At 42.6% G+C, this 13848-nt stretch overlaps 1 gene segment (V, D, J or C); it reads left to right on the plus strand.

Annotated features, from left to right (window-relative positions):
- Positions 1-4942: 4942 nt before the first annotated feature.
- LOC120434162 lies at positions 4943-6575 on the plus strand. The segment is given in 3 exon segments: positions 4943-5141; positions 5232-5550; positions 6569-6575. Coding segments are annotated over 3 exon segments (372 nt in total).
- Positions 6576-13848: the final 7273 nt, after the last annotated feature.

The following is a 13848-nucleotide window of genomic DNA, read 5'->3' on the forward strand; positions in this document are numbered from 1 at the left end:
GGAGGAGGAGAAACAAGCCAAAGATACAGGTAAGCAGATGTGTGATTGGATAATGGCAGGTCATCCTGAAACAATCAGAATCAGAATACTTTATTAACCCCTAAGGAAACAATGTGGGTTACAGTTGCTCCAAGAAGAAATGGTAAAAATAGCAACAGTAACAGACTAAACTCCAAACAATACATTATGTTACAGATTTTAATATTAATTAGTCATTGTCAGTTGTTGATTTGTCCTGTTCTCATTGTACGACGAATTATGACGGCTGTTTGGTAGCCGTTTGCATACAATGCATACTCTCTCTCTTCATGTGTGTGTATGTGTACAACAGTTTTATGTTAATGTATAATCCTTAATATGATTTGTGTGTGTGTGTGTGTTTTTTTGGGGGGCAGAGGAGTGTTCGCCCAGGGTGCCAAACTGGCTAGGACCGCCACTGGGAATCAACACAACCTTGGGGAGCCGCTGTGTTCAGTGTTCAGTGACAGGTTAATTCTATGAAATTTAGGTTCATGCTGGGAAACCTGCAGATGGTGTTCCTGTAGTGGGTATTGTTTGTTAACCTTGTTAACCTGGCTCAGGGGAAGAAGCTGTTAGTGAGTCTGGAGGTGTGGGACTTGATTGACCTGAGGCTCGAACCACAGGGCAGCAGGTCAAACAGGTAGTGGGCGGGGTGTAGGGCTCATCCGTGATGGCCCTGGTTTACCTTACACAGGAGGATCTGGGGATGGTCTTCAGGGGAGGTGTTAATGACCCACTGTGTAGCCTCTCTGTTCTCAGTCATGGCCCCGAGGACCAAAAACCAGGCAGGAGGAGAGGAGCTGGAGAAGGCCAGCAGCAGCTTCTGGTCCAGCTTATTTTTCCTCAGGACACGGAGGAAGTGCAACTGCTGCTGGGTTTGATCAGGTGACCCTGAAAGTCTACGTATATTCTTACATAATACTGAGCCATTACATAAACCATAATACAAAATATTACCATAACACAAGAAACTCCAAACACTGGGTCAAAAGGACCCAGAACCACGACAGAACTCAAGGCTGAGTTACTGATCAGTCTGGACTTCACTCGTCAGTCAACATTTTTGATTTGTAAAAATACAGATGGATTTGGTCACTGTCACATTCTCTACATAACGCTTAAACGTTAAATCGACTGGTTATTATATAATGCTTTTCTACTCTGAGCACTGAAAGTGCTTTACACAGCCACACCCATTCATACAAGCACTTTTTCTACACAAGTGCTTTCTAACATTCTCCCACTTTCATACTCTGATGCATCAGAGAACAATTTGGGGTCAGTATCTTGCCCAGTGATATTGTCAAGGCCAAAGCCAGAACGTGGACCCAAAAGCTACTCAAACGGAGGCTCAGAGTGAAGTGAACAAGAGTTTTATTTACAATGGTGCTGTTACAATATTTACAGGTGCAAAAGCTAGGAATGAGGCTGAATGAACATGAACTATGAGGTCTTAGACAAAGTGAACTCAATGCTATGAATGTGAACTGGAAAATACTATGAGATTAATGTGAAGCTCAGCAAGGGGAACAGTGGTACGGGAGCCGATGGTGTAGAGGCAGTGAAACAGAGGCAGAGCTGAGTCAGAGTTGGTTTGGCAATATGACTTAAACAGATCCACAGTTAAAGCATGAAGCAGCCTTACTTGTTCACAGGGGGAGTTTTAAAGGAGAGGGAGGTGAGGAGATGAGGCCTGGGTGAGTCCAGAGGATTGATGATCCAAGATTCCAAACGGAGACGGCGGGAGGACGGGGAGATAAGACTCGAGAAGAAAAACTCAGAGTTTTACCGGCTGTAGAGACGTGAGGAGAGACCAGCGTCCAGGTGAGTGAGGTTATTCCGAGGATGGCAGAGTTTTCCAAGGAACCACTGAAGATGCAAGAGAACAGAGGTAAGGACATGAACTATGAGAAACATGAGCATCATGGAGCCATGCGCTAACTTAGGTTAGCAGACAATCTGGTGAAGGCTGGTTGTAAACTCTGGTCTTAAATACAGCCGGCGTGATTAGTGGTGATCCTGCGAGGAATGATGAAGACACCACCCAGAGGAGGAGAGCAGGAACTGTGAAAAATGACTGTGACTCACCCAGACCATGACAGATATTTGTCAGCAGACTGGAGCAGTTGGGGATCGAACCAACAACCTTTAGTAGATGAAGACAGAAAAAGGACAGACTCCAGGTCCTTGGCTTGGACTTGCACTAATTGGAAATTATACATTTTATAACTAAATGAGCTCATTTTTATAAACTAATTTCAGTTTCTCAGTTTCAGTATTTGGTATTCTGTGTTTGCTTATATATACAGTGGATGAACACATCAATCTGGCAAAAATGGCAGTTTGTCAAATATTATTATACATGTTTATTCACAATGTTAGACAAGAATAATTTGCAGCGTATTTAATCTCAATAATATTCTTTTTTATCATTAATTCAAATACTCTCCTTCCAAATTAATTTCAATAAGAAGATCATTTGTAACCTTCACTAAAGCTGTTTCTGTGCTGTGATGAGCTCTGAAACCTGACTGAAACGCTTCAAATAAGCCATTCCTCTGCAGATGATCTGTTAGCTGTTTGACAACTACTTAAACTTATTTTCAGAATAATTACATCTGAGACTTTGTTTCATTGTAAGATTATAACAGTGATGGCAATATAATTGTTTGTTGTTCAGCAGAACAGTGTCCAGTATGTTGGCTGTTGTACTTTGCTGTGTTTGAAAATAAAAGTTGGGCTGATTTTAACATCATTACAAAAAGTGTTGTTAATTATTTTTAATCATATTCAGGTTACCACAAATTGTTTTTTCATTTAGTTGAACTTGAAATGTTTGTCAGTAGGTAAACAATTAGTATTGTACAGTCAGAGATATCAAGTTATTCTTAATACTGCAGACTTGCAATGTATAAGTTGTCCTAACAGTCATCTTAAGTAAGCTTTACTTAGTTTTTTTGAGGCAACGAGTTTCCTCAATCCTTACGTAAACTTGATCCAATTTTTTTTAGTTCTGGGAACAAATGAGCTTGTACAGAGTACTCAAAATAAACAAGTTGTCCTAACTTAGTCATTTTTAGCTAAGCTTTACTCAATTTTTTTGAGTTCTGGGAACTAATTAGATTTTACAGTGTTGAGCAGTTTTGTAGGAATGGGGTCTAAAATACACGTTGATGGTTTGGAGGAATTAATTATTGAAGTTAACTCAGAAAGATCAATTGGAGAAAAAGAGTCTAACTTAACATCAATGGTACTAAAAGTAGCTGTAGATAATATTACATCTGTGGGATGATTATTGGTAATTTTTTCTCTAATGATAAAAATTTTATTTGTGAAGAAGTTCATGAAATCATTACTAGTTAACGTTAAAGGGATGGTTGGCTCAGTAGAGCTCTGACTGTTTGTCAGCCTGGCTACAGTGCTGAAGAGAAACCTGGGGTTGTTCTTATTTTCTTCAATCAGTGACGAATAGTAAGATGTTCTGGCTTTTATGGAGGGCTTTCTTATAAAGCAGCAAACTATTTCTCCAGGCTGAATGATGATCCTCTAAATTTGTGACACGCCATTTCCTCTCCAGCTTACGAGTTATCTGCTTTTAGGCTACGTGTTTGAGAATTATACCACGGAGTCAGGTACTTCGGATTTGAGGCCTTAGTTTTCACAGGAGCTACAGTATCCAGAGTCGCACGTAGTGAGGAGGTAAAATTATTAACAAGATAATCGACCTCTGTTGGAGTAGCGTTCAGATAGCTGCTCTGCTCTATGTTGGTACAGGGCATTGAAGATGATAACAGTGGGTGGATTATATTCTTAAACTTAGTTACAGCACTTTCAGAAAGACATCTACTGTGATAAAGTCTACTCTCCACTGCTGTGTAATCAATTATTGTAAATGTAAATGTTATCAGGAAATGATCAGACAGCAGAGGTTTTCAGGAAACACTGTTAAATGTTCAGTTTCTATGCCATATGTTAAAACAAGATCTAGAGTGTGATTAAAGTGGTGGGTGGGTTCTTTTACATTTTGAGAGAAGCCAATTGAGTCTAATAACAGATTAAATGCCATGTTGAGGCTGTCATTTTTAGCATCTACATGGATGTTAAAATCACCCACAATAATGATTTTATCTGAGCTGAGCACTAAATCAGATAAAAAGTCTGAGAAATCAGAGAGAAACTCTGTGTAAGGCCCAGGTGGACGATAGATGATAACAAGTAAGACTGGTTTCTGAGTTTTGGGGGATTTTTGATTGTTTTCAGCTCATATAATCATCCTGCTGTAACCAGGTTTCTGTGAGGCAAAGTAAATCAATTTGTTGATTAATTATTATTTCATGTACCTGCATGTGTCTTTAATGTGTGCATGAGAATCGAAGAATCTGCAAGATAAAGTCCAACTTAAGTTGTGTTATGCTGCCTTCCCCAGGATGTGATCCACAGAAAAAACCTGGTCTGAAAGCCACGGATCCTCGTCTATCCAAGGTTTCAGCTCATGATCAGTTTTGGTGAACCTTTCTTAAGATAACAAACAAAGCTGTACAGTGGTACTGTAACACAGCCAGCTTGGATGGAGCTCAGGTTGGTGAGCAGGACCAAGACGCCAGCCCGATGATCCGCCTTCTCCAGGTTTATATCTGCCGTGCCTCAGCAGCCAATCAGGACTTAGATTAAATCAGGAAGAGAGACACAGAACAGGTTAGCAAGGACGTCCTGAAGTCGCTCATAACAGGAGCTGAAATGATGTAATATGTTTTTATTAGTAGGAGTATTGTTGTTATATTTATTACTGTTATCATCATCATTAGGCAGATGATTCTTTTCCACACAGGTTTAAGTTACAGACTTTCTGCACCTGTCTGTGTGGAAGTGGAACTGAACCGTGCTGTTAGTGAGAGGCTGGTTTACTGAGTGTAAAGCTGTCAGCAGGGGGAATAACACAGGGCTGTGAATGAGTCCTGTCACTGTGATCAGGCTCCTCCTTCTAATCCACCAACTTAGTGTTGATGAAGACTAAACAGAGAGATCACAGCTTCTTTATACTTGCTGTAGCTCACAGTTACTCTACACTGCAGATATGACGCCTCTGTTCATCTCAGTGCTGCTGGCTGCTATGTGCCTCGGTATGAACACAACTCTGTTTCTTTGATATCAATCCAACATTGACATGATTCTTTAACAGCACACTGATACTGTTTGTTGGTGTTTTACAGAATGCAGAGCACAAAAAGACAACGTGCTGCAAGCAAAAGGAGAAGAGACTGCTGCTGCAGGAGGCACAGTAACACTTCACTGTCTCTATAACACCAGCTCATCAAATCATTATCTCTACTGGTACAAACAGGATGGAAACAACAGCCCCAAATTCATCCTGAGTCGCTTTAAAGTTGGTGAAGGGAAAACAGAGGCTGGAGACAGATTTTCATCCACACTGGATTCCAGCATCAGATCAGTTCCTCTGAAGATCCAGAAGCTTCAGCTGTCTGACTCTGCTGTGTACTACTGTGCTCTGCAGCCCACAGTGACAGGAAACACCAAAACTCTGTACAAAAACCTTTGGAGCAAAGACAACAGAAAACTCCACAACATCCACTAGAGGGAGCCACACACTGTTAAACTTCTCTGGTTTGTTTCATTCAGTTTCATTTGGCAACAGTGGGAAGGAAAAACTCCCTTTTTTACATGAAGAAACCTCCAGCAGAACCAGGCTCATCTGCGTGACCAGTTTGGGTGATGGGAGTAAGACAGGACAGAGAAACACTGTAGAGGAGAGCCAGAGATTAATAATAACTAATGATTCAATGAAAATTTCAAAGTTTGTTCCAATATATAAAGCTGGAGACAAACATCTTCTCACAAACTATCGGCCCATCTTTTTGCTACCGCAGTTCTCTAAGATACTGGAAAAAATATTTTACAATAGATTATATGACTTTATCATAAAAAACAATGTAATATATGAACAGCAGTATGGATTTAGACCCAAAAGGACCACAACACATGCCTCAATGGAGTTTATAGATGCAATAACAACTGCTATTGAAAACAAAGAATATGCTGACGGAGTTTTTTTTAGATTTAAAGAAAGCATTCGATACAGTTGATCACAACCTTTTACTTAACAAACTATGTACATATGGGGTCAGAGGGGTGGCATTATTATGGGTAACAGTTACCTTAAAAACCGTAAACAATTTAGCCAAATAAATGTCATAAAGTCAGAACTGAAACCTGTTGTGTGTGGGGTTCCTCAAGGATCAGTTTTGGGGCCGCTGCTTTTCATATTGTATATTAATGAGATATGAACACAGCAAATCTCTGGAGTTAAATATTCTGGAGTTAGGCATAAAAGTGCGCAAGAGTTACATTCCAGGAGTTTATTTTTCACCTTATACTACAGTCAGTGTTGGGGAGTACTCTCAAGCGGTGTAATATTTAGGTGTTCATTCACTGAGTGCTAAGGAGTCTAATTAAACACATTGCTGGTGTTGTTTGTCTGTCGACCGTTACCCCGCCTATCTGTGCTTGTCTCTTGGACTCCGACATGTAGGAGGTAAAAATACTTTATTTACTTTGGGATTTTCTGTGAGTGGTGTGACGTTATTTGTATATATTTGGTTACATGGATGCATAAGTAAAATATAAAGTTAACTAACTAGCACTACACGTGTTTTCTGCATGTTATGCTGATTCGGTGATAGCAGCTAGGCTAACATTAGTTAAAAGTTAGCTAACTAACTTATCTTACTGTATTTGAAGATACACATTTCACGTTGTCAATGAAAACGTTCATTTGTATTTTTTTTTTAACACTAACATTTCATTTAACGTTAGCTAACTACAGTAATATTATGTTTAGACTCATGGTAATGGCCGTATTTAACCAAAGAGAGGTGCAGCCTGCATTGATGAGATATCAAGGTACCATTAACATCAGTTAGTTAGTCTTGCTTCACACTGATATATGCACACAACCCTGTGGCCAGACCTGAAAAGAAAAGGACACGGCAAACATGCGGTCACATTGTCTGCAAAACCTAGCCTAGCTAAATAGATTTTAAGCAGTAGCTAGTGTGGACAGGCTAACTCAATGTAAGAAAGTGTTTATGGATTAAGCTATACACAGTTCACATAAAGTTACCATAAAAAGCCTCTTCTTGTTCCACATGTTGTGTTACATATTAGTAAAGGTTTTTTTTCTGTAGGTGGCCAAGATGTTGATAAAAGTAAAACACAGAGAGACAAAGAAATATGTCAAATTGGAAGAAGTCAGCTTCACAGATTTTATGAGTGCAGGTAAGTTATACATGGTTTGTAATAAGTCATTAAAGAGGAAAGGATAATGTTGTTATTAACTAAGTGATGATTTTACTTCAGTGCAGCAGAAGTTTCTCATACCAGAAACTGCAGCACTGAAAGTCACGGATGAGCAGGGTATAGAGGTGGATGAGGATGTCTTTCCTGAACTTGCAGGAGTCAAAGAGGTGTGTTTTGTCATCTATACAGCTGAAGGTAAGTAAATATATGCTCTGATAGATTTTTTAGGACTTGATTTGTACAGTTACTCCTAAATAAACATTTTTAATTTGTCTAATATCCTGTGGTAACAATCACAAAATGCTGCTTTCATGGCTCAACAGTAAGTTGGATTTATCACATGCATTTCAGACATCCTGGAAACAGAATCATCCAAGAAGCTGCGTGACTGCTCAGACCTAACACACTATGTGACACTCACACCTATGTATGTAAATTGTATATTACCATAATAAAATACAAAATAACCATCAGCTATTCACTTTAGCTAAAGTTATTAAGTTAGCTAAAGAGTTGGGATGCTGTGTAAGACATAAATAAAGCTAAAATACAAAGGTTTGGACACTGTTTTGCATGTTTCCCTACTGTAGGGGTCTCTGCAAGCATACAGGGCTCTGACAGGGTACAAGATGACAACTTTGAAATTCTACTAGAAACAGTCGATCATATTTGTTTGTCAAAGCTGAATCCAGGGCAAACTAGGCTAAATTAGCGTTTTTAGCTAGCAGCTACAATAAGCATAAAAGTTACTGTACGGCTATCATTTATTAACATGACGCTTGTTCTTATACATGTAACACATTTATTACCAACCTGAGAGTTTATCCGCTGGTCATTCGACATGACGAATGACTTCTGAAGTCTTAATTTAGCTCAAGATTCCCGTCAGTAACACTTTCAGTCCACTAGTAAAACGTAGTTCTATTAATCTGCGCTCGATTACTCTTGAATCGGAACCCGATGTAAGTCCCAAAAAACTGAATTGTAGAACTGAAACTGAATGGTGAGAAGTGAATCTGAAATTATTCGAGAGCTAAATTTTTAAAGGATAAAATACAGTTTCAAAGCAAATGAATTCATTTTCAAAATATAAAATTCAATTTCAATTTGGTAAATAGTAAAAATGGTAAATGGCCTGTATTTGTATAGCACTTTACTAGTCCCTAAGGACTCCAAAGAGCTTTACACATCCAGTCATCCACCCATTCACACACTGGTGATGGCAAGCTACATTGTAGCCACAGCCACCCTGGGGCGCACTGATAGAGGTGAGGCTGCTGGACACTGGCGCCACCGGGCCCTCTGACCACCACCAGTAGGCAACGGGTGAAGTGTCTTGCCCAAGGACACAACGACCGAGACTGTCCAAGTCGGGACTCGAACCGGCAACCTTCCGATTACAAGGCGAACTCCCAACTCTTGAGCCACTTCATATTCACTTTTTAAAAGCATTTATTCAAGTAAATTCGAATGTGGTCGCGATCTACCATTTATTTTACTGTGTGTTTTGTCTGCTTGCCTGAGTTTATGTTTAAAGTCTCAGTTCTGGTATCTTTTTAGTTCAGCATTAAAGCTGTTTTTTGAGTTTACTTTGTGCCTCCGAGTGTCTGCACTTTTGGGTCCACGATTCCTGTCTGCACACAGCCTACACATAACAGAAGATCGCGACCAGAACATGGACCCCGCAGACTCTTTTTCCCCAGAGTACAATGCTGAGATGGAGCGGATGGTGAGCCTGCTCGACCGCATCGCCCAGTCCCCAGATTTAAGGACCATGGCAGTTGGGCTGAGTGCGGTGGATGCCATCATTCGACATAACCCTCAGCTTAGCCAGTTTGCTAAGGACACTAAGTTGGATGGCACCATTACTGCCTGGAGAGAGCAAGTCAGGGCTAGTGAGCTTGTTCTCTCACTCACTAAATCTTCCCCACCGCTGCCCCAGTGTCAGTAGAGCTTCAGCCTGATGAGAAAGCTCTGACACTCCCAGTAGAAAAAAACAAACTTATAGAAGCCCAGAAAAATGATGAGAGCTTGTCATCTTGTTGGGCTTCTGTGACAGAGCCTAAGTGTGGGAAATCTGCGTCTTACCTCATTGAGGATGGGGTGCTGATGCGCTACTGGACACCCAGTTCTGGCTGCACACATGAGGGAGTGCAGCAAATTGTTGTTCCACAGTCATTCCGTTCCCAGGTCCTAAGCTTAGCACATGACCACATCATGTCCGGTCACTTGGGAATCACAAAAACATACAACCATGTCCTCCGTTACTTCTTCTGGCCTGGTCTCAAATCTGATGTAGTAAAATTCTGCCGCTCGTGCCATACATGTCAGCTTGCCGGTAAACCAAATCAGGTGATTCCGGCACCTCCGTTAAAACCCATCCCAGTCGTTGGGGAACCATTTGAGCATGTCTTTGTTGACTGTGTTGGTCCTCTTCCAAAAACAAAGTCCGGAAACCAATACCTCCTCACCATGTTGTGTACTGCCACCCGCTATCCTGAGGCCATTCCATTGCGCTCATTAAAAACCCGTGGGATTGTGAAAGCACTTGTTAAGTTCTTTTCTACCTTTGGACTGCCTAAACGCATCCAAACAGATCAGGGCACAAATTTTATGTCTAGAATCTTTGCCCAGGTCATGACAGAGCTCGGTGTCACCCATCACACTTCTAGCGCGTATCACCCGGAGAGTCAGGGTGCATTAGAAAGGTTCCACCAAACTCTGAAAAACATGCTTCGCAAATTTTGCACTGAGTCAAGCCGTGAGTGGGATGAGGGGTTGCCACTACTGTTGTTCGCCGTCAGGGAGACATGCCAGGAGTCTTTGGGGTTCAGTCCAGCTGATTTAGTTTTTGGCCACACGGTGCGTGGTCCGCTACGTCTTTTGAAAGAGAAATTTCTCACAGATAGGCATCGTCCAAGAGAAAACATTCTGGACTATGTTAGTTCATTTAGAGAGAGGCTGCATAATGCCTGCAATTTTGCTCGTGACACGCTAGCAAAGGCTCAGGTCAGAATGAAAACCCATTTTGATAGAAAGTCTGTAGCACGGATGTTCCAGTCGGGTGATCGCATGTTGGTTTTCTTGCCTGTCTTTGGTTCTCCCCTGCAGGCAAAGTTTTCCGGTCCGTATGTCATTGAGCGCAAACTAAGTGAAACCGATTATGTTGTGTTAACCCCTGATCGTAAGAAGAAAAGTCGCGTCTGTCACATCAACATGCTGAAGGAGTACATTGATCGTGAATGCTCTAGTCTGTCACCTGCTGTGTCACCTATTGCATCGGTGTCCGTCTCTCAACCCTTATATAGTCCCTGCGATGATGGGTTGGTTGATAGGCACAGCTCCGTTTCTGGTGCGCGTCTTAGGAGCTCTGAAATCTTGGCTGACTTGGATGTCTATTTAGCACATCTGTCTGATCCCGCCAAATCTGATGTCCATGAGCTCATTAAAAATTACCCAACTCTGTTCGGTGATATCCCCACTCAAACGCATATGCTAAGTCACGATATTGATGTGGGTGATCACAAGCCCATAAAGCAACATGCATACAGAGTAAATCCCACTAAGCGTGCCATAATGCAGCAAGAAGTCCAGTATCTTCTTGACCATGGTTTTGCTCTTCCCAGTAATAGCTCTTGGAGCTCCCAATCGCTGCTTGTTCCCAAACCCGATCAAACCTCACGTTTCTGTAATGACTTCCGAAAAGTAAATGCTGTTACAAAACCAGACTCTTTCCCACTCCCACGCATGGATGACTTGGTCGACCGTGTTGGATCAGCAACCTTCGTGACCAAGCTTGATCTCCTAAAGGGATACTGGCAGGTTCTGTTAACTGACCGTGCATCCGAAATCAGTGCCTTTGTTACGCCTGACCATTTTTTGCAGTATACCGTCATGCCGTTCGGATTAAGAAATGCCCCAGCCACCTTCCAGCGACTGATGAACACTGTGTTACATGGAGTCAGAAATTGTGAAGTGTATCTGGATGATATAGTGGCCTATTCATCCACTTGGACTGAACACCTCAAAACCCTTAGCGAAATATTTGACCGCCTGCGTGATGCCTCCCTGACACTAAACTTGGCTAAATGTGAGTTTGGAAAAGCTGTGGTAACCTACCTAGGCAAGCAAGTAGGACAGGGTCGAGTCCTCCCTGTTGCCGCAAAAGTGCAGGCAATAGTAGACTTCCCAGCTCCTCAAACGCGTCGCGAGCTGCGTCGTTTTTTAGGCATGGCCGGTTACTACCGCAGTTTCTGCAAAAACTTCTCTGAGGTAGTAGCCCCGTTAACCAGCCTTGCCAGTCCTAAGTCACCATTCGTGTGGTCAGAGACATGTCAGTTTGCCTTTGAAGCTGCCAAGGCTCTCCTCTGCAGTGCCCCTGTACTTGCCGCCCCAGACTTTACACGTCCCTTCAAGCTCGAGGTAGATGCCAGTGCTTTGGGGGCTGGTGCAGTGCTCCTGCAGGAGGATGGACATGGCCTTGACCATCCCGTCTGTTTCTTTTCAAAAAAATTCATAAAACACCAGCGACATTACAGCACGATTGAAAAGGAGGCTTTAGCCTTGCTGCTCGCCTTGCAGCATTTCGAAGTGTACCTTGGGTCCAATCCTCTTCCAACAATGGTATTTTCTGACCACAACCCCCTTGTGTTCTTATCTCGGATGCAGAACAGCAACCATGGCTGACGCGCTGTCTAGATCATGAATCAAACTTTCTGTTCAGGACGGAAAGTTTGTTCTTGGTTTGGGAGGTATGTTATGATTCAGTGTTATGGATATTTTTGTACTGTATTTTTTGGTCTGCCACACCAGAGGGTTGCATAGTTTGTGTCTTGTGTTATTGCTGCTATGTGAGTTCCAGGTGGAGGCTGACCATTGGTGGAGGACTGGGAGAGGCTGGCTGTAAATGAGGACCCTTCTCAACTGGCACGCCCCCCCCACCTACTTCCTGTTCCCAACGAACTGTGCATGTGGCTGCGTGTGAATTTGTATTCTGGAAGCTTTTTCCGTGTTGTAAATAGTTTGTTGTATATAGATGTAAATAGTTGTCAATATTTAATTTTACTCGGTAGCTGTAGGGGTCAGAAGCCATTTTTCTTTGGGAACCTTTTCTCCTGTTGTTAGGTCTAATTGTTGAATGTTGCCATTGTGTTTCTTAAATTTGTACAGTCTTAGTTCAAGCAGTATTATCAAAGCCATTTCTTTGATCCTGAGCACCTCTAACCACTTTGTGTTGGGGGAGGTTTTATTGTAGATACATCCTATCTGAAAGATCTGTTTCTTGTGTTGTAAGCTTCCTGCTTTTATGACCCTTTTGGTCAGCAGGAGGTCACACAAACGCACCCCCAAAACACACACACACACACACACACACACACACACACACACACACACACACACACACATTCCTACTTACATATAGAAGTTCACACATATACATACAATGCCTTAGAACCATGTGCTTGCTGTGTTTTGTGTGAACTGTCTCTCAATAAAAGGCAGCGAGAGGAGGCCATCGTTGGGGTCATTCGTGATGAGCTAATATACCAACGAGGCCTCCCTTGCGCAAGTAATCGATCGATTGACTGTCTTGTTTTCTTTCATGATGAATAAGTCTCTAGAACTAGCGGGGTTTGTGGGAACAGACCCAACATTTATTTGGTCCTTCGGAGCCGGAACCTAACACATAGCATTCACCGAGGAGAGGGAGAGGACGCCACCGCAGTCTGCTAGCAGCCATCGTCTGGGACGATTGACGAAAGCCCTGGCCGGACAGTTTGCGCCTGAACTCCCCTCGGGATGGATCGCAATTGACGGGAACCAGAGACTCTTCCCATGAATGAAAACAACACGAACAGTGAGTAGAAAAGGCCTTATGCGTCACTGACACTGCGCGGGCAGACGCGGGTCCAGGGGAGCGCTGGTTGCGCGGGTTTCACGCGAACCTAAAACAATAGAGAGCGGCTACGTGACCGTGCGGTTTCTCGCAGGTACGGGAGTGTGCCAGCCGTGCGGGAAGGTCGCAGGCTACTAAAGAAACGGCTCCGTAGCTGCGCGGTTTCACGCGAGCACGGGAGTGCGTTGGACTGTGCGTTTAGGACGCAGGTCCATGAGAGCTGTGCGTGCAGACGCAAGCGATAGGCCTATGTTGTGTGTGTGCGGGCCAGACGTGGTCTGCGTGAGTGTGGCTGTTTGTTGTCTTGTAATGGAGACTAAACTGAGTAAGTCTGCCTTGAAAGAGAATGAAATACACTGCAAAGTTTTTATTGGGCAGTACGTGGTGTGTGGATCGTTGAAGAATGAAGTGAAATTGTGCTCTAAGCAGAAGTGAGTGTGAGTGTGTCTGACGTCACGGTGTATGTGAAAAGGTATCCAGCTGGGGCAGACGTGATTCTGCAGGTCACCTGCCCAGTGGACAAAGAAATAAAATAGTTGTGTGGCGAATGATAACACGAAGAGTGTTTGATGTTTCTCAGCCTGAAACAGCTGTAATGCTACTTTCTGTTTTGAGAG

This window comes from Oreochromis aureus, linkage group 18 (genome assembly GCF_013358895.1).
Source record: "Oreochromis aureus strain Israel breed Guangdong linkage group 18, ZZ_aureus, whole genome shotgun sequence".
Taxonomy (NCBI): domain Eukaryota; kingdom Metazoa; phylum Chordata; class Actinopteri; order Cichliformes; family Cichlidae; genus Oreochromis; species Oreochromis aureus.